This window comes from Haematobia irritans, chromosome 2 (genome assembly GCF_050003625.1).
Source record: "Haematobia irritans isolate KBUSLIRL chromosome 2, ASM5000362v1, whole genome shotgun sequence".
NCBI lineage: Eukaryota > Metazoa > Arthropoda > Insecta > Diptera > Muscidae > Haematobia > Haematobia irritans.
The window spans coordinates 125,796,582-125,823,404 of record NC_134398.1 but is presented as its reverse complement, the minus strand read 5'-3'; the positions used below and the strand labels follow the sequence as shown (position 1 = coordinate 125,823,404).

Here is a 26,823-nt window from a genome sequence, read left to right as displayed (position 1 = left end):
ATGAAATTTGGTACAGGGAGTTTTTTGGGCACAAGGACGAACGTTATTGAATTTGGAAGAAATCGGATCAAATTTAGATATAGCATCTGTTTGTCCTTATAGCTAAGTGATTCGACATAAAAATGTGTATCCTAACATGAATGCAAATTTCGTTTTAATGAAGTCAAAATGGATTTAATATTTCTGAAAAAAATCTTCAAAATTAATAAAATATTTCAACACATTGTTTTAAAGTCATTATACCCTAAACCACATAGTGGTTAGGGTATAATAAGTATGATCTGCCAAAAAATGTGCCTACAAGAAATATTGATTTTAGACCCCATAAAATATATACCGATCGACTCAGAATCACCTCCTGAGTCGATCTAGCGCTTGGCGTCCGTCCGTCCATCCGTCCGTCTGTCCATGTATTTGTTGTTCACAGGATTTCGGTCGCAATTATTAACCGATTTTGATGAAATTTGGTACAGGGATTTTTTTTTGGGCACAAGGACGAACGTTATTGAATTTGGAAGAAATCTGATCAAATTTAGATATATGTATTGCCCGATTTCGACAAATGGGGTCACGTTGCACTTTTTTTACTAACCGATCGTCGTTAAATTTAGCACATAATAATCTTCTGTATCACCCTTTAAGTCTGAAAATTTCATCGAAATCGGTTCAGATTTAGATATAGGTCCCATATATATATCGCCCGATTTTGTCAAATTAGGTCATAAAACCCTTATTTATCAACCGATCTTACTCAAAGTTGGCGAAATGTAATCTTCTATAGCACTAACTATATGTGCAAAAAATCATCGAAATCGGTTCAGATTTAGCTATAGCTCCCATAAATAAAATAAAACTCAATTGAACAAATAATACAATGTTTGTACTATAATTTTCTCGAAGAGGAGCGGAGCGGAGCGATTTTTTTTTTTCTCGGAGCGGAGCGAGGAGCGGAGCGGTTTTTTTTTCTCCGGAGCGGGAGCGGAGCGGAGCGAAAAAAATGGACCGCTCCGGAGCCCTGTCTTTAATATACGAATGCAAATTTTGCTTAGCATAGAAGACGCATTTCTCTAATATAAAGTTTTTTTTCCTTGTCCAAAGTCGATAAACTTTTCAATGAAGTCCTTTTGTCTTTATAATTAAGTGATTTGACTTAAAAATGGATATCATAACATGAAAGAATTTTTTTTGGGCTGAGGTCAACTTGACTTTAATAATTCAGAAAAATTCTTTAAATTTAATGAAATTGTCTTTTTGCATCTTGCAAAAATCGTTCAAATATAGGACAAGTTTTTCAAAACTTTATTTTAGAGATGTTTTTACTTGAAACATAATTCGTTTTTAAAGGACTTTGAAAGCATATGAAGAAAAAAAACTGATAACGCGGAAAATCAAAATTGGCTTCCTAGAAGAAAGTACACAAACCCCAAACTTAAAAGAGAATTGTGTCTTAAAAGTATCCTTTCTTGTATTCTTCTCCATCCGCTTCTTTGGATCGGAACCAATACCAAAATTTTTAAAGTAAAGACAAAATCTTTGGAACCGGAAATGCTTTTTTTCAGTGTGGGTTGTGGTAATACTTGACAGTGGGAAGATATCATAGAATTTATTCACATAGTCGTCTAAGTCGTCGGAAGTTATCCCTTATGGGGTTAATGTTAGACCAAAAAAACAAAAAGTATATACGGCCATAAGTTCGGCCAGGCCGAAGCTTATGTACCCTCCACCATGGATTACGTAGAAACTTCTTCTAAACACTGCCATCCACAATCGAATTACTTGGGTTGAGGTAACGCTTGCCGATGGCAAGGTATCTTAAAACCTCTAACACCGTCTTCTAAATTGTAAGTAAGTCCACACGTGGTACATATTAAATTTAAAAAAGACCGATTAAATACGTATATAATTCAGTTTGACAAAATTTTCTATAGAAATAAAATTTTGACAAAATTTCTATAGAAATAACATTTTAACAACATTTTCTATAGAAATAGAATTTTGAAAAATTTTTCTATAAAAATAACATTTTTACAAAATTTTCTATAGAAATAAAATTTTGATAAAATTTTCTAGAGAAATAAAATTTTGACAAAATTTTCTACAGAAATAAAGTTTTAACAAAATTTTCTTTAGAAATCTTAAAACCTCCTAACACCGTCTTCTAAATTGTAAGTACGTCCATACGTGGTATATATTAAATTAAATAATACCGATTAAATACGTATATAATTCAGTTTGACAAAATTTTCTATAGAAATAAAATTTTGACAAAATTTCTATAGAAATAAAATTTTAACAAAATTTTGTTGTTTTTTTTTTTTTATTTCAGCTTAAAACCATACATTGACTAAACTACAAGTGTAGCTTAACCAACTGAGGAAAAGAATGTTTGTTAAATTTATTTGGGCAAAGCCCTATAGACTGCAAGATGGTTGGATGGACGTACGTTTCGGAATTACCGCATTCCTCATCAGCATCCTCTACTTGCAGCAAAACTATCAACCAATTATCAGAATAAATTCAGGCAGTTCATTAAACCCAACAATGAACCACACTTGAACCTTCCGAAAAAAGGTTTTGTATGATAGCCGGCTTATGCCGAAATAAATTCGAAACAAATATATCTCTTTTCCTAAGCCACTGTCATCATCGATTTGAACAATGCTTAAATAACAAAACCAACAACAACAAAACAAAACGAAATAAATTTTTGACAAAAATTTTTTTTTTTTGAAATAAAATGTTTTTTCAAAATTTTTTATAGAAATAAAATTTTGATACAATTTTCTATAGAAATAAAATTTTAACAAAATTTTCTATAGCAATAAAATGGACTAATTTTTGTGTAATTGGATCGGTTATATAAAACTATAGACCGATATGGACCAATTTTGGTATGGGGGCCATGAATTTTGCTCCTCCAAGAGGCTCCGCAGGTCAAATCTGGATAACGGTTTATATGGGAGCTATATGTAATTATGGACCGATATGGACCAATTCTGGCACGGTTGTTAGAGACCATATACTAACACTATGTTTCAAATTTCAACCGGATCGGGTGAAATTTGCTCCTCCAAGAGGCTCCGCAGGTCAAATCTGGACAACGGTTTATATGGGGGCTATATATAATTATGGACCGATATGGACCAATTCTGGCACGGTTGTTAGAAACCATATACTAACACTATGTTCCAAGTTTCAACCGGATCGGGTGAAATTTGCTTCTCTTAGAGGCTCCGCAAGCCAAACCTGGGGATCGGTTTATATAGGGGCTATATATAATTACGAACCGATGCGGACCAATTTTTGCATGGATGTTAGAGACCATAACCAACACCATGTACGAAATTTCAGCCGGATCGGATGAAATATGCTTCTCTTAGAGGCTCCGCAAGCCAAATCTGAGGGTCCGTTTAATGGGGGCTATACGTGAAAGTTGACCAATATGGCCCATTTGCAATACCATCCGACCTACATCAATAACAACTAAATGTGCTAAGTTTCAAGTCGATAGCTTGTTTCGTTCGGAAGTTAGCGTGATTTCAACAGACGGACGGACATGCTTAGATCGACTCAGAATTTATCCACGACCCAGAATATATATACTTTATGGGGTCTTAGAGCAGTATTTCGATGTGTTACAAACGGAATGACAAAGTTAATAAACCCCCCATCCTATGGTGGAGGGTGTAAAAAGGCAGATTATATACCTATATAATTCAGTTCTTGACGTTGATATGTATAGGGGAGTGAATAAACAATTACGAACCGATATGGACCAAGTTTAGTAATTAGATAGCCAGAGGTGAAATATGGGGGTGGTTTACATGAGGGTAGGACAAGATGAAATTTGCTTATCCAGGAGGCTCAAGTAGTTATATGGCGGCTATATATAATTATGGACCGATATGGATGAATATTTGCGTGACCATATACTAACACCACGTACTAAATTTCAACGGGATCGGATGAAATTTGCCTGTCTAAGTTTCAAGTCGATCACTTGTTTTGTGTGGAAGTTAGCGTGATTTCAACAGATGGACGGACATAGCTAGACCAACTCAGAATTCCACCACTACCCAAAATATATATACCAATATTTCGATGTGTTACAAACGGAATGACAAAGTTAATATAGGGTATAAAAGGAATAGGAAAATTCTATTTCCTAAAATTTCGATGACGAGTAAAGAACCGAGCGCAGATTCTTTAGTTCTTTACTTTACTTCTTCAAAAAAAAAAAAAATACACCGAGTAAGACACCGTAATATAGAGATACATTTACTAACCAAGGCTTAACTAATTTCAAACTCATTATTATGACTACCATAATTAATTTATTTAACAAAATGTACGTTAACTTAAATAGCATTTTAGTCGGTAAATTAGCAGAAAAAAAATAGGGCTAATGGCTTACATAAAGTAAATATCCAAATTAATTTATCTGAGATCTTTGGTTTTCACAAAACAATAGAAAATAAACAAATGAATAGAAATAAACCCAAAGGAATATTTTGCAAAATAATGTTATACGCCAGCAATCAAATGCCATTATTATTCGATTTCATGAAATCATCGATGTCGATGGTGAAAGTACTGGTAACTCGTTCATTACTAAGTCCCCTTAGCTTAAGCATATCGAACAAAAAATGACAATTTAAGAATGCCCCAAAAAGTCAGTCACTTTATTAAACCTTCTGAGGCGATTCTGATGACGAAGTCGTTCAAAAGACATTAACTTAAATAGTCATTAGATGGGCAGAGAAAATCAGCCACCAATGGTAGCTGCCACGGTAATCCGATACAGTGAGTGAAGATTTGACTTTAGCCGCATGATGTGGGGTGGATGTGGAGGAAAAGCCTTTCACAAAACAATGCGCAATGAAGTCTAGCACAATTTGCCTTGGATCGACTTAGGGATTTAAGTGTGAAAAAATGTAGTATTAATGTTTGGTTGAAAATGTGGTTATTGGCTATTATTTGGGAAATAAATTTTAAGAAAAAAGTAGCACAAAAAATTTAGATCCTGATTTTATATTGCCCTATCTAGCTTGGTCGCAAGAAAAGCTCAACTTGGGAAGGTGAGGGAGATGTCAAAAAATCAGACATCGCTATAAAATTCTATCGAACGATACTCGCGATATAAAGTGAAGTTATCCTTAAGATTGTGGGAAAATTGATCGATTTTTGTGGCGGATTATTTTTCATGTTCTCCATCCAAAAATAGCACTCTGCGTGTTTAACACAAATCATATAAATTTCTTAGACGATATTTTTAGATGTGAAAATATCCCTAATGGTATCCCTAATGTTGGGTTCTTTTGCTTACATATTTTCTTTTTGGATTTTTTTTACAAATGGACTAGATTATCTCTGGTTAAAAAGACTATTATTGTTGTTGTTTCGGTTTTTACGAATTTTCATGGTGCTTGTTTTCCTTTTTTGTTTTTGCTTTTATGCCAATATTATTGACATTTTAAAGCGAATGGTCGCTTTTTTGTGAGTTCTTTGATTTCTCTACAGCTTCATTTCATTTAGCTTCTTAAACCTTTGGTATAAGAACTTGTGCCAAATTGCAAAATAATGTCAAGACTAGAGGTGGTCATTCTTTTTCTTTGACATCGTGTTGGTGGTGACTTGTAGAGGCTTTAGCGATTATCTTGCTTCCAAGCAAACGAGCTCTAAATAAAGGTACTATATTATTAAACCAGGGTTATTCCATTATCTATCACACACTCACTTGGATCCAAAGATTTTAACTTTCCCTTAAGGTTTTTGGTATTGATTTCGACCCAAAGATGCGGCTTCTTTAAAATGAAGACAATTTTTAACGACCTATCTGGCTTTAAATCTAGGACCAATAAAATAAAAAATTAGGATACAGATCTCATTTATCGAATTTTCATTCTCTTTTCGCGTTATATTGTTATTCGCGTACAAACATATGTCAATTTAAAACTTCAAATTATAACGACTACTTCAAAGTAAAACATGTATTCTTATTTCAAAAGAAAAAAGAAACTTTAAACCAAATATGCTAATTCCTCAAAATAAGTCTTAGCCTATAATATGAGCGTTTTTATAATAAATTTGAAGATTCAATATTTCAATTAATTTATGGACGATTTCTTTAAATCAGAAATGTGTTTCTGTACTTTAAGGAAGAGACACAAAATTCCAAAATGTGTGACCTAATTTTAATAAAAAAAAAATTTAAGCAAGGATTATAAACTTTATTTTAATTCAAATTTCATAATTTGAAAGAAATTTTTGCTTAACATTTTGTAAATTGCGCATCCTAAAATTTAGGTTGTGTATTTTTTTTTTCAAAGTCAACAATATTTTCATTTCATTTCAAGAAGCTTTAAATCAAGGATCCAACATCTTCATAATAAATCTTATCATATATTTGATATATCTTTAAAATAATGAAATTTTAATTAGAAGAAAGTTTAAGATCTTTGCTTCAAAAATTGTTTTCATTAAAGTTAGGTCTTTGAAATTTGCGTGTCTCCGTTAAAGAAGTATGTCTTTAAACTAAGGAAAATTTTCCTTCAAATAAAGAAAGAACCAAAAGCATAATAAATTGCACACAGTTTCGTCTATTCTCCTTTGGGGTATTATCGATAATTTCATTTCGTCTCATATTGGAATAAAATCGGTAAATCGCGCGATTTTTTTCTTGCAACTACTAAATTGCACACAGTTTCGCACGCAACTGAGTGCATCTTTGTAGTTGGCAAGCAACAAATCGCGGGAATTTTCTTGTTTTAGCTTAGGTATTTATCAAATCTCAAGTTTTAGACATCGCTTATCACTCAATGTCTATATACAACGTAATATTTAGCTTTACAGGGTTTCCAAATTTATATGGGTTTGCATGACTTTCATCTGCATTCGTATTTCGATATTGCGCCCCAAATTTTTATGTACGTAGTTCGTTGCTCTTTTTGCACCCGAAGTTATGTCGTAATTCATGGGTTTTGAAACATCAGCGGCCGAATACAATTGCAAATTGACTAGCTTATTCATTATATATCCATCACTGTGTAGGGCGTTTTGTATTTCAAACGGTAAAAATCTTGTAATTTTCGGTCAATTGCAAATTTACGTAAAATCAAATAACACCCCTAAATATAATATTGGGGTACTATTTATTTTTTTATTTTGAGGCTTTATTTCATTATGAAATAAAATCCCAATCTTAAAAATTAAATAAAGCCCAAAGAAAATTAAATAAAGTTCCAAAAAATGGGTTTTTTTGTTATATTTATGTATAAATGTTTGGGGTGTTATTTCATTTTCTCTTTGGGAGCTTTATTTCATTGGGGCGTTATTTCGTAGAGCCTAAATTAGTTCAATCTTCGCACGAGGTAGTTCATCCTTGCTATAAAACAGTTCACTTTTTTTCTGTGTATACTGACAAGCCCGCTTCAATTGGCGCATAGGAAGACAACATTGAAAAATTTATTCGAGAGATATCGGCCGAAATGTTGGAAAGAGTACGAGGGCAGTTCGGAAACAAAAAGCGCGGCATAAACAGAAAAAAAGTTAAGTGTTTTGGAAACCTACATCTCTGTTATGAACACATGTTAAATTTTGTTCGATCTGGCAACTCCTTCATATAGAAACAGGTGTTCAAAAAAGACACATCCGCAATTTTTTTACAATGGAAGAATTAGAAATGCGTGTTGTCATTAAATATTTACATAAAAAGGTTTATCGGGGCAAGAAATTCATAATGATATGGAAAGTGCTCCTTCTAGAGGTGCGCGCGTGAGTGAAATTTCACTCACACTCACGCACATTCACGAAGTCAAATATTTATTCACGCACGCTCAGGCACGATAAGTGTCGTGGCCACTCACACTCACGCACATTCACGAGATGAAAAGCAGTACTCACGCACGCTCACGCACGCTCACGCACGAACTTTCACAGACTCACGCACGATCTTGATTTTTATCGTGAGCGTGATTTTGCAGAAATTGTATTCACGCACATTCACGAACCTATTTTATTACTCACGCGCGCTCACGCACGACATATTTATTTTAGTCCCATTCACGAGAGTTGCTTCTGATTTTATTCACGACAATTTCGTGTCACGCGCACACCTCTAGCAACAACAACAGAAATTGTAGCCAAAGGGCATGATATGGTATTAAATGATCGACGAATAAAAGTGTGTGAAATTGCTAATATCATGGACATCTCAAATGATCGAGTCCATTTAATTTTGCATGAAGAACTACAGATGAAAAATGGATTTTAAGCGTCGTTTCATAACTGTTGATGAGACATGGATCCACCACTATACTCCAGAGACAAAAGAACAATCCAAACAATGGACTGAAGCTGGAGGAAGTGCCCCAAAGAAGGCAAAAACAATTCAATCGGCTGGTAAGGTTATGGCAACGGTTTTTTGGGACTTTAAAGGTATTTTATTGATTGACTATCTGCAAAAGGGTAGAACAATAAATTCAGAGTACTATTGCAACCTTTTGGATCGATTAAATGTACAAATTCGAGAAAAACGTCCTGGCTTACAACACAAAAAAAATATTTTGTCATCAAGACAACGTATCAGCGCACGAGAGTGTTTTAACAATGGCCAAAATCAACGAATTAAAGTTCGAGTTGCTTGACCACCCACCTTATTCTCCTGATTTAGCTCTCAGTGACTTTAACTTGTTCCCAAATCTAAAAAAAAATTCTTGCTGGCAAGCGTTTTACCTCAAATGAAGGTGCAATTACAGTTGTAAACCACTATTTTGAGGACCTTGAGGAAAACTTTTTTAATCAAGTGATGGAATTGCTAGAAAAGCGTTGGACTAAGTGTATTGAAGTTTCAGGAGATTATATTGAAAAATAAAAATATTTTTGAAAAACTAACTATTCTCTTTCATTCATAGGCTAAGAAGTTTCCGAACCGCCCTCGTGTGCCAAAATTAGACTAAGCGGATGAACAGCTTAATTCAGGCGCTGTCACGGTCAACATTTCCATGAAATAGTCTCCAAAAATAATTTATATGAATCGTACTATCTATTTACATAAAGATTTCATGCATTTTCTGAATTTTATGTGGTGCAAGGTGTAATAATTTTGTGCGTTTGTATGTAACGCTAAGAAGGACCGGTCTTAGACCCATCGTTTAGTTAAGTTTAGTTAAGTTAATCGTTAAGTTCGATCGTTCTCAACTTTGGCATAGGGTCTTACTTCAGCTCAAAGACAATCCCTATTGATTTTTGAAAAAAAAAAAAAAATCGGCTAAGATTTAGATATAGCTGCCGTAGTCAGCTGTTCACAGCTGAGTACATCCAACTGCAAAAAAACAAATCGTGTTACTATTGGTTACATTTTACATTCCACAGGTTACTATTGTCAAAAACATGTATGGTTACTATTGGTTACATAGGGAACTATTGGTTACATAGGTAACTATTGGTGACATAAGTTATTATAGGTTACGTAGGTTCTATTGGTTACATTTTACATGCCACAGAATATTATTGTCAAAATCATGTCTGGTTACTACTGGTTTCATAGGTTACTATCACAATGGACTGAATAGTCTAAGTGAGCCTGGGCTGCCACCTAACCTAACCTAGGTTACTATTGGTAACTGACATTAAAATGTAAACAAAACAAATTGAAAATATTTAATATCTTTTGTTTACTAACATTACATTTGTAAACAAAACTGACATCGGGATGTACTTGAATATTGTTGTTTTTATTGTTTTTGTACTACTGCAACTACCTGGAAAGTATTTAACCATGTTAACGACCACCTAAATTTCCAAATTCTGGCTCGACTTCAAGTAAAAAATTTTACATCAGAGAAATGCGTTTTCTATGCTAAGCAAAATCGCATTCGTATTCTAAGGGCATGAAATCTTTGAACTCACAACAATATATTTTTAGTGAAATTAGAACGCTAAATTTAAAATATTCTTATTGGTAATTAAATTTTATTATTTTTTGCGAAATTATCCACAGCCCAATGAATTTTTCGTTTTTTTAAGTATGTCTCAAACATTTTATGAACTAAACGTGAGTATAAAGTTCAGTGACCGTACACATAAGTTCAATATGAAATAAAGCAAATGAAAATTTTCGTACGATTCCCAAAAATAGTATGAATGAACTACTGTATGGTTAAAATGGTTATAATTTTACGCCAATGATTTTCTTCTTTAAGTTTAGTTAATTTCTTCTTCTATGAGAGGGCGAAATTTCGTGAATTGCAGTTAAAAAGCACAATAGGGCATTAACAACGCTTTGTGGAAATGTCAAAATATGTAGTAAAATTTAGTTCAATTTTCGTACGAGTTAGTTTATTCTCCCTATAAACAAGTTTACTTTTTTCGGTGTATTTCTTTACTAACATTGTATTTCATCCGAATTTTATATTTGAAATGTCGAGATTTTGTAGAAGTGCAAAAAATATTGTTCAAATCCCTTCACATGTAAATACATGTATATGCCGAAGATTTTTATTTACGAATCCAGTTTATCGTGGAATGACGCATATGAGGATTTAGAGGTCCCCAGGGTATATTCTCTAAGCAATGGCCAAATGTCATTTGTCAATTTATGTTGTTCTCTTCTTCGTTCCTACATACAACGAATCAAATCGGCGTAAATATTCTATCTTAAAGCTATTCACTATCGTTAAGCTAATTTGGTTAATCATGTTATCATGATGGCTCATATGACAAATGATTCCATCCTATATGAGGCCATAACATTTAGAAAAATATAACTGTCACATTACGATGTTCATAATTTGAATAGTTTTGAATGACAATAGAGGGGTTTTCTTTGTTCTGCAAATGTGATGAAAGTGAAATTTTGCCCAAACGTAAAAGAGAAATTTCCTAATGACTTTTAATTCACTTTTTGTATAACTGTCATTCATTCTGATTGACTTTAATAGAAGACAGACATTTTCTTAGACGACAGATGATGTCTTGTGTCGCAGTAGTTGGTGGAATTAATAAGCTAAGGGTATGGTCACACCAGGCAAATATTTGACCAAAATGAGTGTCAAACTTTTTTTCCAAGATAATTTTCGAAATATTTGGATGTCGTTGTAGGATTATCGTATGTTATACATTCAATATGAGACAAAAGGGTTTGCTGCTTTGGCTGTGGTGACGACTTCTTGTCCGATTTATATTTGTCCAGTGTGAACTACTGTAATGCTTTTCAGTAAAATCCTAAATATGTAACGTTTCAAACCTGGCTGAAAATGTTGGTCACATACCTGATGAAGAGTTTTATAATTTTGAAAGTGATTTTCAATATGAGTCGATATAGCTCTGGGTCACCATCTGTATTTATTGTATGCAAATGGAGACCGCAATCTTTATGTGATCTGATATGGAGAATTTTTTATACAAGTATGCTCTAGGGATCTTTAGGGTAATCCACTAATTAATTGTTAAACTCTTTGATTATTGATTTCAAAGCAAAAATCAGTATTTTTCATATTAGAATTCCATAGAAATAATAAGTATACGTACAAGCTATTCAATATTACGAAATCCTTTTTTGTACCTTTACGAGCAGTATTCACAACTGTTGAAATGCCAACATTGGTAAAAATATTTTATTTTTTAATTTTTTGGGAGCCACCATGGTGCAAAGGGTCATGGGTTCAAACCCAGTTTTGACCAAACACCAAAAATCCCTCTCAGTAATGCTGGCGACATTTCTGCATGTTTTAAAGCTTTTCTAAGTGGTTCACCGCAATGTGGAACGCCGTTTGGACTCCGCTATAAAAAAGGGATCACTTGTCATTGAGCCAAACAAAGAATCGGGCAGCACTCAGTGATAAGAGAGAAGTTCACCATTGTGGTATCACAATACAATGAATAGTCCAAGTAAGCCTGAAACGTCGGGCTGCCACTATACCTAAACTAACTTAACTTTTATTTTGATAAATATAGTATAAACTCTCTAATGCGGACACTCGCTAGTCGGACCTATGATGTAGTCTGGAAATCTCAATTTTTCTGACACTTTTTAATTTTGTTCTTCGTAATACGGACAACAATTGTTCGTTATTTTATCGTTTGTTTACACGGAAAAAATATTGTTTTCATATGTTCTGATGTAAACAAAAATTTTTCGGGCTGAATTTCACAATATAATTAACAGCAAAAATATAATGTTCCTATATTGTTGCGATATCTTATTCAGAGAGCGAGAGAGAGAGAGAGAGTAAAGACGAGAGGGTAAAGAGAGAGAGGAGTCCAAAATTTTGCTCTAGAAGTTGATCTGGGTGTAATACAGTGATGGCAAATATTAAAAGCCGTACGAATTAGTGGAACGAATGCCCTATGTATAAAATGAACGATATATCCAAATCAGTACTGTGAACGATTTTCCCCAAGGCAAATTGTGAACGGACGGTAATAAAATGAGACAAAATCGTTCGTGACAATTCTATTTTCCATCAAAGGGTTCAGTCCATTCAGCTTCGTTCCATTTAGTACCTTTGGATTTGGATATCCAAATCAGTACTGTGAACGATTTTCCCCAAGACAAATTGTGAACGGACGGTAACAAAATGAGACAAAATCGTTCATGACAATTCTATTTTCCATCAAAGGGTTCAGTCCTTTCAGCTGCGTTCCATTTAGTTCCTTTGGATAAAGTCAATCATTCAGTTGCTGACACTCAGTCTCTGATGGTGCCAAAGAGCTGAGCAAAGTGTAAAGGGATATTAGAAATGAACCGTAACTGAGGAATTATAGTAGTGCAAGTGACGGAACTAGTACCGATCGTTCCGTTTGTTGAATCGTCTATGAGAACAAGTTCGTTACGGAACGACACAAGACTTAATGATTTTGGAACGCCTTTTTTACCCTCCACCATAAGATGGGGGTATACAAACTTTACCATTCCGTGTGAAACACCGCGAAAAAGTGGTCTCAGACTTCATAAAATATAAATATTCTGGGTCGTGGTGAAATTCTGAGTCGATCTAGCGATGTCCGTCCGTCCACCCGTCTGTCTATTGAAATCACGCAAACTTTTGAACTAAGCAAAATAGTAGTAACAAGTAATTATTATTGATGTCGGTCGAATGGTATTGGAAATGGACCCTTTCTGACCACTTTTAGGTATAGCCCTCATATAAACCGACCCCCAATTAAGCTTGTGGAGCCCCCTGGAAGTGTAAACTTGGTACGCGATGTTACCTCTCTTTTTATCTAACATAGATTCCATCTAGTCTAATAGAAAGGTTTAAGGATATACCTTGCAGTCGGAATCTGTTACCACAATCCAAGTAATTCTATTGTGGATAATAGTATTTAGTGAGGGGTACATCAGATCCAGTCTGGCTGAGCTTTCAAAGTATTTATTTGGAAACACTCAAATGGGAAGTCATACTCCACCCGCCGTACAGCCAAGACATTGCACCTTCTGATTATCGATGATGCATGACCTGCCTGATCAGCACTTTCATCCTTTCATTGAGTCGATTTGCAGATTGAATCAAAGACGAATCGGGTTTTCGTCGCGGTATCCAAATGTTGCCATAAATATGGCAAAAATTTGTGGCTTGCGATGGATAATAATTCGATTGTTCAGTTGTTACCATTTTTTGGGGATAACTTCTCAAACATGTGAAAAAAATGTCGCATTTTCATTTTACACTCCCAGTCTCAATTTAGAAATTTAGAAAACAAAAGTTTCCTACCATAGAAACTTTTTAAGCGGATATTGCTCATTAAAATCTAAATAGTGAAATTACTTTCGTTAGCTGTAGAATAACGAATAATCAATTAGAAGATGATGAAGAGAAGAGATTACGATTAACACAATTTCTTAAGTATTTGGCACAAAACAAGACAAGTGAAAATTGAGGTAACCAATCCAAAACGATATATGCGGTTTCAAATAACTTAATTACCCAAATTTTCAATGAAATAAATTTAACAAATCCAAACACATAGCCATCATCATTAACAGCTACTTACAGGCAAAATCCCACAATGATAGTAAAAAATTCCCTTAGGGGGAATCAACCCAAAGAGTAATTCAAAATTTTTATTGTTTTAAGCAAATGAGTTAAGGTTTTTTTTAACAAATTGACCAAGACTTACCTGCGTTCTGTGTGTAATATGCTTCCAACTGCGTTGGTAAGATAAACACTATGACCGCTGTGGCCAATGTTAGAATGGTCATAAAATGAAGTGATGCCATGCTGAGCAAAATATCGCACAACGGGTATATGGGTCTTGGTGAAATGGGTTGTGTGCCAAACCCAAGTTTTCTGTTTTGTGTCCAAACAAATTTATGATTAATGAGAACTTAATTTGATGAAATTCCAAAACACAATTGTGCGCATGCGCACACGCTACCGATTTGAGGGAAATGAATATTTAACTAATAGCTTTTCGTGTTGTTGATGCTACTGTTCATAGGATTGTTGTTGCTAATTTAGATGTTGTGGTTGTTGGTAAATCTTTGGCTTAAATGTGTCAGGAGGTTACGCATGTGCAAATGACAGGCACGGATGCCCTAGTACGTATCCAAGATAAGCTAAAATACTTAGTCGCTGGTATTTCTTTCTGCATAAATCTCTATTCACCGTAAAATATGCATACTTTTCCACGGGTTTGTAGTCATATTTCAGGGAAGCTATTATCTCTTTAATTACAGGAATATATGTGTTCGTTATAAAATCACGTCATCTGAAAAACAAAGAAGAATAGAATAGTTAAATAAATATTTATGAATGTGATATATGCATTTAGCCTGAAATATTGTAGATTGCGGATTGATATAGAGTGGGGAGCAATGCTGAGTGCATGTTTTTTGTTTAATAGAAACGTCTATAGAGTCCAATTGCTATAAAATTTATTTTATTTTTACTTTATTTCAAGAAAACAAAAATAGTATATTCAGATAAATTATATACCTATACTACTGCATTTATTAAAATGAAATACAAATAAGCCTGCATCCAGTTTTGTACTTTGTACACAAGGATAGATTAGGTTAGGTGGCAGCCCGATATTTCAGTTGGAAACGTCTCTCTTATTATTGAGTGCTGCCCGATTCCATATTTAGCTCAATGACTAGGCACCTCCATTTTATAGCAGAGTCCGAACGGCGTTACACATTGCTGTGACCCCACTTAGAGAAGCTTGGAAACACTCAAAAATGTCACCAGCATTACTGAGAGGTGATAATTCACCGCTGAAAAACTTTTTGGTGTTCGGTCGATGAAGGAATCGAACCCAGAACGCTTCGTATGCAATGCGGGCATGCAAACCATTGCACCATGGTGGCTCCCTATAAAATCAAATGTTTTAGTATTTTGCCCTTATGCCAGTTTTTCTAATTAATCTCGTCTTGACTCGTCTTGACATACTTTCTACTAATTATTACACTTTCCACTATTATTCCTTTCGGAAAATCCAACGACTTATTGTTCCATATTTGGAACAATAAGTCGTTTGTGTCTACCTACTCTCTCTATTTTCAACTATATTTTCATCTACTCAACCATTAGACAACTGTTATAACAGATTTTCCTTCGTGTTTTACGATAAATAGTTGTAGCAACCAAATGTATCTATTTTGAAATTGGTTGGTACAACTTTCCTTAATAGAATTTCATGGCTGTAATTTAGAAATTATAATGTACATATGGTTGCCACAGCCGAATGTAAATTGAATATTTTCAAATGTCAATATTAAAATTTCTTAAGTCGAGAAAAGACATATGTTTATAAATAGAAAAATATAACGACGAATTTTCTGCCAGGCCTTATTTTTTCGGCATTTACTATGGATCTCATTAAAAAAAATATATTACTGATAATCCCAGGAATTGGCTTATATTATGTCAAATGGATTAATTTAATGTAATACACAAAATTTCATGGATCCGGCGAAGAACTCAAAAGTGAACTTCAGTATCTAATTTTATAAGGACCTAATGAAAAATCCACCCTAATGAATGTATAGAAAACTTGCAAGAAGTTAACAGTGGAAGCAAATTGGGTAAGTTTAATTTGTTTTTATGTATTTGTTCATTTTTGCACCAGTTTTGGTCAGAGTATAAATACATTTATTCTCAATAAAATCTGGCTACACGAAGTATCGTTTCTGACATGTTGAGATAGACTCTCTAGCGATCTAGCTCTTCCTACCATTTATTCCCTTGGGAAGATCATGCTAATCATGAATGGAAACTTTGGTTCCCATTTATGTATATCACACAGATTTCAGATTACGATTAATTTACTTAACATATATATAGCCCCCATATAAACCGATCCCCCGATTTGGCTTGCGGTGCCTCTAAGAGAAGTAAATTTCATCCGATTCGGCTAAGATTTGGTACATGGTGTTAATATATGGTCTCTAACAACCATGCAAAAATTGGTTCACATCGGTCCATAATTATATATAGCCCCCATATAAACCGATCCCCAGATTTGAAGAGCAAAATTCACCCGACGCGGTTGACATATATATGGTCGCTAACAACCATGCCAAAATTGGTCCATATCGGTCTTTAGTTATATACAGCCGATCTCCAAAAATAATCTACCAAAATTTTATTTCTATAGAAAATTTTGTCAAAATTTTTTTACTATAGAAAATTTTGTCAAAAATTTATTAATATACCCAACAAAACTTATGAAAATTTTATTTCTATAGAAAATGTTGTCAAACTGAATTATTTACGTATTTAATCGGCCTTTTTGATTTAATATATACCCCGTATGGACTAACTTACAATTGAGAAGACGGTGTTAAGAAGTTGTAAGATACCTTGCAGGTGTTACCGCAACCCAAGTAATTCGATTGTGGATGACAGTCTTTAGTACAAGTTTCTATGCAATCCATGGTGGAGGGTACATAAGATTCGGCCTGGCCGAACTTACGGCCGTATATACTGGTTTCGTGTTGAATTTTTTTAATTTCGAGCTAGATCTTGATTTTGGAGTTGAAGATGATAAAATAATCAATTAAGAATTTATAAAAATTACATATGTTTTTTAATTAAGCCAATTAGTTTTTTACTTCGATCGATTTTTGATTGGTCAAAGATTACATAAGATTCGGCCTGGACTTACACCATGGAGTGGGTGTAAGTTATATTGAATATTGTATCCACAATCGACATAGTTGGTTTGTGGCAAGAGTTTTGTAAGACAAGTTAACTTAAAACTTATTAACATTGCCTTCTACATTTTAAATACGGAGTCTACGTTAGCTAAATAAGGTAAATTAAATAACTATATAAGCCCTTTTTGTTCTTGACCGGTTTATATTGAGGAGTGGTATCACAATGGAATGAATAGTGTAAGTGAGCCTGAAACTTAATCGGGCTGCCACTTTAACCTAACCTAACCTATATTGAGGAGTTTTTAAATTGACATCTAAAAACAAATTAAACCGAATTGGAGAAAATTTCAAATTTCAGCTGAGGGTAGATTTACATCGTGGCGCGTATATAGCGCAGAGAAGGTATATGATCACTCCAAACATGTTCTATGAGCATAAAGTTACTTTTTCAACAAATAAATACTTTTTGTGGTCTGACACCAATATTTCAATGTGTTACTAACGGAATGCCAAAGTTAGTTTACCCCCTATCGTATGGCGGAGGTTATTATAATTTCACAGTATGAATACAATTGATACAAGGTACTAATTAACATCACTACCCTTTTGTAATGGAAATTAGATATAAACGGCTTAATGCTTAAGAGGATTAATAGCTAATTATTTCACACATTTTCCATTAAGAGAGAAAAACTTGTTTCGGACACCCGGTGAGTTGCATACAAATGCAGCATCCAAACGTCTTTTAGCGGCAAATTTGAATTTCATCTTTGAACAATGGTTGTATCAAGATGATTGAAATAAATTAACGTTTGTTAATAGCAGCTGTGGAAAAGGTTGGGTTCCTGGTTGTCGATATTAGTTGAAAATGTATTTTGTTCATAGACTTAATGAAATACTTGTATGCACTGTAGTCCCTTGCTCTATTTTCAATATATATCCTTAAATAAATGAAGGGAATCTTCATACGAGAGCAATTCGAGAAAATAATGCACGCAAAGAAAAAAACACGTTTGGAAAACGTGTACCGAAAACATTTTTCTTTTGTTAGAGTTGTTTGAATTTCTTCGAAAATTTTAAACTTTTATCACCAAAAAAAATTCTTTTATTACTAAATTTTTGTTTTTTCAAAAAAATAATACTTTTGAACCAACAACACAGTCCATTTATTTTATATTGAGCAATGTCATTTTCTGACTTTAAATCTTTAATAAGACACATTTTAGAGTTTCATAGTAAAAATTTAATATAGTAGTATGTAATGTTGAATAAATTTTCGGAATCTTCTTCGGAATCTGGAATATATGTAAAAAAAACAAAAAAAGATTTTGGTGTTCGGTTGAAGCAGGGATCGAACCCACGACCCTTGGTATGCAAGGCGGACGTACTTACCATTTCTCCACGGTGCCCAAATAAATGTATGTTTCTGTTAAATAAAGTGTGTTTGATCGGCTCGTGGGCGCCGAAAACGATGCTATATAAATATAACTGTTTGATTGTTGATCTCAATAATAGCTACGTAGCCCAGTGGATAGTGTGTTGGCTTAAAAGTAGTATGGTCCGCGGTTCGATTCTCCGTCCAGGCGAAAGGTAAAATTTAACAAGTGTATACGGCCGTAAGTTCGGCCAGGCCGAATCTTATGTACCCTCCACCATGGATTGCGTAGAAACTCCAACGAAAGACTGTCATCCACAATCGAATTACTTGGGTTGTGGTGTCTTAAAACTTCTTAACATCGTTTTCTAAATTGTGAGTTAGTCCATACGTGGTATATATTAGACAAAAAAGTTATGTATAGTTAAGTCTACAAATAATTACGAATCGATATGGACTTTTAGCACGGTACGTAGAGAGCCAGAATTGAAATATGGGGGTCGCTTATATGGGGGTATATACAATTATGAACTTGATATGGACCAATTTTTGTGTGATTGGAAATCGCTTTATCTGAGGGATATATATAACTATAGACCGATATGGCCATATACTAGCACAATGTACCAAATTTCAACTGACTCGGATGAAATTTGCTCCTCCAAGAGGCTCCAAAACCAAATCTCAAATTATGGACCTATTTGGACCAATTTTTACGTGGTTGTTAGAGACCATATACTAACACTATATACCAAATTTCAGCCGGATCGGATGAAATTTGCTTCTCTTAGAGGCCTTGCAAGCCAAATCGGGGGATCGGTTTATATGGGGGCTATATATAATTATGAACCGATGTGGACCAATTTTCGCATGGTTGTTAGAGACCATATACTGACACCATGTACCAAATTTCAGCCGGATCGGATGAAATTTGCTTCTCTTAGAGGCCTCGCAAGCCAAATCGGGGGATCGGTTTATATGGGGGCTATATATAATTATGGACCTATTTGGACCAATTTTTACATGGTTGTTAGAGACCATATACTAACACCATGTACCAAATTTCAGCCGGATCGGATGAAATTTGCTTCTCTTAGAGGCCTCGCCAGCCAAATTTGGGGGTTCGTTTATATAGGGGCTATACGTAAAAGTGGACCGATATGGCCCATTTGCTATACCATCCGACCTACATCAATAACAACTACTTGTGCCAAGTTTCAAGTCGATAGCTTGTTTCGTTCGGAAGATAGCGTGATTTCAACAGACGGACGGACGGACGGACGGACATGCTCAGATCGACTCAGAATTTCACCACGACCCAGAATATATATATACTTTATGGGGTCTTAGAGCAATATTTCGATGTGTTACAAACGGAATGACAAAGTTAATATACCCCCCATCCTATGGTGGAGGGTATAAAAAAAACTTATAAAACAGGATAATTTCTTCTACATTGTTTGTATTACAGAAAAAGGTGCTAAGAACTAAAAAACCTAGTGGAAGTGAGAAACATGTGATGGAGTTAGTCTTTATGAAATTAATAAAAACAAATAGTTTTTTGACCAATTGCAAAACAAGTATTGCACATTTGACATACTCATATTTGATAAGATTTTAAAAATGTGTTTTTATCTACAATTCGTATTCAACTCCACAAAATAATCTACACTAAACGGCCATCTAATTTATACAATAGTCTTTAGTGAGAGCTGGCTGGGTGAGATGATTTAATTTGGGTATTTTAGGAGAATTATTCATCCCAAATTGAACAATTTTTAACCCACCATTATGCATCATCTTTTCGTATAACTTTCAAACCCTTAGTCTTGTTTTATACCCACCACCATAGAATGGTGACGGGGGTATAATAAGTTTGTCATTCCGTTTGTAACACATCGAAATATCGATTTCGATATTCTTGATCAGGGAGAAATTCTAAAACGATATAACCATGTCCGTCTGGCTGTCTGTCTGGCTGTCTGTCTGGCTGTCTGTTGTAATTTCGCTACAGTCTTCAATAATGAAGCAATCGTGCAGGAATTTTGCACAAACTCGTATTTTTTCTGCAGGCAGGTCAAGTTCGAAGATGGGCTATATCGGTTCAGGTTTTGATATAGTCCCCATATAAACCGACCTCCCGAATTAAGGTCTTGGGCTTATAGATATCGTAGTTTTTATCAGATTTGCCTGAAATTTGAAATCTAGATGTATTTTATGACCATAAAGATGTGTGCCAAAAATTGTGAGTATCGGTCCATGTTTTGGTATAGCGCCCATATAGACCGATCTCCAGATTTTATTTCTTGGGCTTATAGAAACCGTAGTTTTGATCCAATTTACCTGAAATTGGAAATCTAGAGGTATTTTAGGACCATAAAGAGGTGTGTCAAAAATGGTGAGTATCGGTCCATGTTTTGGTATAGCCCCATATAGACCGATTTCCCGATTTTACTTCTTGGACTTCTAGAAATCATAGTTTTCATCCAATTTGCCTGAAATTTGGAATCTAGAGGTATTTTCGGGTCATAAGGAGGTGTGCTGAAAACGGTGAGTATCGGTCCATATTTTAGTATAGCCCCATAAGAACGATCTCCCGATTTAACTCCTTGGTTTTCTAGAAACCGTACACACAGAGAATAGAATGGGTGGAAATCGGTTGTAATAATTTAAATTCCATAGTTGGAACAATAAGTCGTTTGTGTTTACCTACTCTCTCTATTTTCAACTATATTTTCATCTACTCAATCATTAGACAACTGTTATAACAGATTTTCCTTCGTGTTTTACGATAAATAGTTGTAGCAACCAAATGTATCTATTTTGAAATTGTTTGCATGAAATTGGTTGGTACAACCTTTCTTAATAGAATTTCATGGCTGTAATTTACTAATTATAATTTACATACGGTTGCCACAGCCGAATATAAATTGAATATATTCAAATGTCAATATTAAAATTTCTTAAGTCGAGAAAAGACATATGTTTATAAATAGAAAAATATAACGATGAATTTTCTGCCTGGCCTTTCCGGCATTTACTATGGATCTCATTGAAAAATATTACTGATAATCCACGGAATTTGCTTATATTATGTCAAATGGATTAATTTAATGTAATACACAAAACTTCATGGAACCGGCGAAGAACTCAAAAGTGAACTTCAGTATCTAATTTTATGAGGACCTAATGAAAAATACGCCCTAATGAATGTATAGAAGAATTTGCAAGGAGTTAACAGTGGAAGCAAATTGGGTAAGTTTAATTTGTTTTTATGTATTTGTCCATTTTAATGCAATGCACCAGTTTTGGTCAGAGTATAAATTCTTTTATTCTCAAAAAAATCTGGATACACGTAGTATCGTTTCTGACATGTTGAGATAGATTCTCTAGCGATCTATCTCTTCCTACCGTTTATTCCTTTGGGAAGATCCTGCTAATCATGAATGGAAACTTTGGTTCCCATTTATGTATATCACACAGATTTCAGATACGATTAATTTACTTATGTCCCAGCAAAAAAATACTTCCGCAGTAAGACTTTAGTTGCGCTTTTTTGCATACAATAACACGCTGCATGAATCGGTGGCAATAACGTAAACGAGTAATCAAAGTAGGTTATGATCATTCGTTTACGTTATTACAACCAATTCATGCAGTATAGATGCATGAAAGATGCTTCACGCCTTCAATGCTATACTCAATATTTTATATCACTTCTGACCAATATTTCTATTAAAATGAGCAATTATATCAGCGCTATGTAGAAGCTGCTCTAAATCGGGACATGCCCCACAAAAATCAGCGCTGATTCAGTTGTTTTTTATGCAGTTGGTTCTGCCTATCTCCCTTACAATCCTGCTGAAATAGTGCTCCATTTTTTGCTGGGGTGGCATAATAATGGTCTAATATTTCACCATTTTATTCCAGATTAAAGTTTTTCCTCAATGTATATATGTACTATGTTTTATTTTTTTTATTTTAGAAAATTATCTGCGGAGATGCTGATGACTCCTATCCCTGCTGGGTGGTATATATGGCACACTTTCTCAATAACAATTTTAATTTAGACTTTAACAGATGTAAAATATTATATAATAGTATAATATGTGTGTATATTTATTTATATTCTAAAATAAATATATTTAAACTAAGTGTAATATTTTAATAAAATAAAATATAATATTTAACTGGGTCAAAATTGGTTTTTAATTTGGTAACGAGCACTATTAAGGTCGGGCAGCACCATCGAATGATGAAGGTAGCAACAACCGATATCGTCGGCAGACCCAACCAACACCATATGAGATATTGGTTGTGTCGACCGAATCAGTCGGGTGGCACAACTGCCAACTGGTAGTTGTTACAACTGCCAAAAGGAGGTTGGCAATAAATTCGATTGTCACAACCAATCTGTATTCTCTGTGTAGTTTTTGTCCGATTTGCCTGAAGTTGTAAATAATATGGTATTTTAGGTTCAAAAACGTATGTCGGATTAAGTTTTTATCGATCCTTTGGTAAGGCCTCCATATAGGCCGATTTCACTTCTTGAGGGTATAGAAAGCGCACTGATCATGAAAATTGCTTGAAACTCAATGTAAAATTTCCAGATTTTACTTCTCGGGTGAAAATCTACAGATTTAAAATTAAAATCAAGACGTTATTTTATAATATTCTTGCACCCTTACAAGAGATGTTAATGATTCCTCTTAAACTCAAACAAAAATGGTTCTTATAAATCCAGAATCTGATGTAGTCTTCATAGGTAAAATCTTTAAATTTATCTTCGTGAAGTGTACTGGTTGAACTGCTCTGCTTGATCTGTTCTCAAACCCCCCTGAAATTTCAAAGGAAACCCTAATATTTGATTCATGGTGGTGGGTATTAAAAATTCGGCCCGACCGAACTTACTGCTGTATATACTTGTTCGATTTTGGTTTGTTACTACACTAATGCAACAACAAATCGAAATCTATTTTTAAAACATTGCTGCATTCACTTGATTGGCGAACTATTACAAAATGCCTCTCTTCTAATCGATAATTACTGTGATAACTATATGAAACTGGTTTGAAGGATCCAACAACAATATTATAGTTGAAAAGTATAACATGTTATTATTTTGTCGTTGTGATAACAAAGAATGTTGGAAATCTCAAAAAAAAAAAATGGAGTACAATTGAATTCAAATAGTTTACTTTTTCTGTGTGGTCTCAAACCCCATAATTTTGAGACGATCTAGCGATGTCAATGCATCCGTCTGTCTGTTGAATTCACCGAACTTGCAAACGAAACAAGCTATTATAAGCTGAGTACTATTAAGTTTTCAAGCTGAAAACCAGCTTGTTTTCACGGTTACTTTTTTATTTAATTAATTTAGAAATATAAAATTATTTGCAATCGATTTCTTGGATCTTTTCCATCCATTATTTGGCAAGACTTGAGCAAAATATAAACGTCTTCACAAATATATTTGTACTTTAATTTAGAGTTTTGGTAAAAACCCCGACCATAGTACTCACCAATAAGGATTATTTTAAAAAAATTTCCGTTTAATTGACATGTCAGTAACAAAATGAATTTATTATATTTTGTCACAATCATTCATAAATCATAATTTTAAAATAATTCTCTGGGCTTGTTTTTTTCCAAAAATAGTATTTAAAATATTTTTATTATATAAAGTGCCTACACTATGGACCTGAAGTTATTATATAAGTCAGATAATATTGCAAATGGGCCACTTTTAGGTAAAGCCCCCGTATAAACCAATCACAAGATTTAACATTTTGAGCTTCTTGGAGAAGCAAATATCATCTGATCCGGTTGAAATTTGGTACTTGCTGCACTGAAAAAAAAGCATACCCGGTTCCAAAGATTTTGTCTTTACTTTAAAAAATTTGGTATTGATTCCGAGCCAAAGAAGCGGATAATACAAGTAAGGATACTTTTAAGACACAATTCTCTTTTAAAATCGGGTTTTGTGTACTTGCTTCTAGGAAGCAAATTTTAATTATCCGCTTTTTCAGCTTTTTTTCTCCATATGCTATCAAAGTCCTTTAAAAACAAGTTAACGACGACTTTATTTTCCAAATTAAGACTAAACTTCTAGTAGAAATTATGCTGTGTTTCAAGTACAAAACGTCTTTAAAATAAAGTGTTGAAAAACATGTCCTATATTTGAAAGATTTTTTGCTTTGTTGTCAAGATGCAAAAAGACAACAAATTTAAAGACAATTTCATTGAATTTAAAAATTTTTTCTAAATTATTAAAGTCAAGTTGACCTTAGCCCAAACATTTTTTCTTTCATGTTATGATATCCATTTTTAAATCAAATCACTTAATTATAAGGACTTCATTGAAAAGTTTATCGACCTTTGGTCAAAGAAAAAAACTTTATTCTATGCTAAGCAAAATTTGCATTCGTATTTTAAAGACATGAAATCTTTAACCTCACGACAATATTTTTTTTCAGTGTGTCAATAAATACTTTGTAATAAACATTAAAATTGGTCCCTATCGATTGATAACTATCTATAGCCCCAGAGTTTACTTCATAAACCAATCCTGAGGTTTGACTTCCGGAGCCTCTTGGAGAAACAAATTTCATCAATCATATAGAGTTTTATATATAAACCGATCAAGATTATTTCTTAGTGGCTTCTATAGGAATTTAATCTGTCCTTTTTATCTAACATTGATTTCATATGCATAAGATTCGGTCTGGACGAACTTTTGTCCGTACACACAAAAAAAAAATTCTGATTCAATCACAAAATTAATTGATCACATTAATTTTTTAATTGAAATGTCTTCAATCACGAAAATGATAGAATTTTTTAATTAAAAATGTTTAAACAATCTATCATTTTTTATGCGACTTAGTCTTCCGAGTTAGATTAAAAAGTTAATTGTATCAATTAATTTTTCAATCAAAAATTTTGAAATTTTCCTTTATTGACTTAATTAACTTGATGTTTCTATATTGATTAAAAAGTTAATTGTATCAATTAATTTATTAATTGAAGAAATTTTCAACTTTAATTGGAAATATTTTGAAGATATTTTTTCTGTGTATGTACACTGAAAAAAATCTCGTGAGGCCAAGATTTCATGTCCTTAAAATACGAATGCGAATTTTGTTTAGCATAGAAGACGCATTTCTCTGATATAAAGCTTTTTTCCTTAACCAAAAGTTGATAAACAATTGAGTCGTTTTGTCCTTATAGTTAAGAGATTCGACTAAAAATTGGGTATCTTAACATGAAAGAATATTTTGTTTTACTAAGGTGAATTTTTAATAATTCTGAAAAATCTTCAAAATTAATGAAATCGCCTTTAAATTTGTTGAGTTTTACATCAGGACAAAAGCGTAAAAACATAGTTAAGTTTTTTAACACTTCATTTTAACAAAATTTTTTACTTGAAATATAGAATAATTTTTACTTATAGTCGAGTCGAATTTGTCGTTAGCACGTTTTAAAACAGATGTATCGTGACTATGGGCACTAAGAAATCCACATGTCACACTATATACAAAGCATTGTTCCAAAGAATTGAGAACACAAGAAATTTCCTTTAAAAAACATTTTTTTTTGTAATTACATACTAATGTCGAAAAAAGAAATGTACTATATAGTTTTCTATTATATGCAATAAGATATAAAATAAAATGGCACATCAAATGAAAAGCTTCTATTGTGTGATAATCATTCATAGCCAAGTAATTTGCTAAGGTTTTTCCATTGTCATTATTTTCGCTTTTGCAAACCAAAGGGCATTTGCTTAAGCAGTAGCTATTACTATTATTTCCGCTTTTTAAAGTTACGGCAAGGCAAACAAAAGAACATACCTTTATTGAGATCTTCAAAGAAAGAAAATCCCTCATAGCATTCGGCTTTCTATCCATGATAACGTGACTAAAGCACATTTCTTATGAATATAATTGCGAAGATGTTTTAATTATAACAACATGAAGCAACATATGCGCATGCGCTTTTATCAGCCAAAGACAGATAGACATACTTATGAATGAACATTGGCCACAAAACCTTATGATGGTTCTTTTATTAGGGTTAATCTATTCAGTCAAAGACGTGTTGCCCACTGAATTAAGTCTTTGGACAAAGTTCCAGAAGAAACGAAAGACTTAAGACAGCAACGCGATTTAATGGAAAGCGCTTAGCTTGTCAGCCTTTGGTATGCTGAGTATATACACTCGTACACACACACGCACACACAAACATTTTGGTATAAAGAGAATTGCAAAAATATTACATCTTTTTCGCTATAACTAACTGCTGTTACTTCGTCTAAGTAGTTTTAATAAAAGTGTGTGTACGT

The 26,823-nt window shown here is 33.6% G+C and overlaps 1 protein-coding gene across 1 annotated transcript in view; it reads right to left on the bottom strand.

The window, feature by feature from the left end:
- Window positions 1–26,823, bottom strand: part of LOC142226215 (uncharacterized) — a 72,505-nt gene that overhangs the window by 29,858 nt on the left and 15,824 nt on the right. Inside the window, exon 2 of the mRNA XM_075296108.1 lies at window positions 14,122–14,712. Within this exon, the coding sequence (XP_075152223.1) occupies window positions 14,122–14,221 (100 nt within the window). The 5' untranslated portion in view covers window positions 14,222–14,712. The remainder of the gene's footprint in view (window positions 1–14,121; window positions 14,713–26,823) is intronic.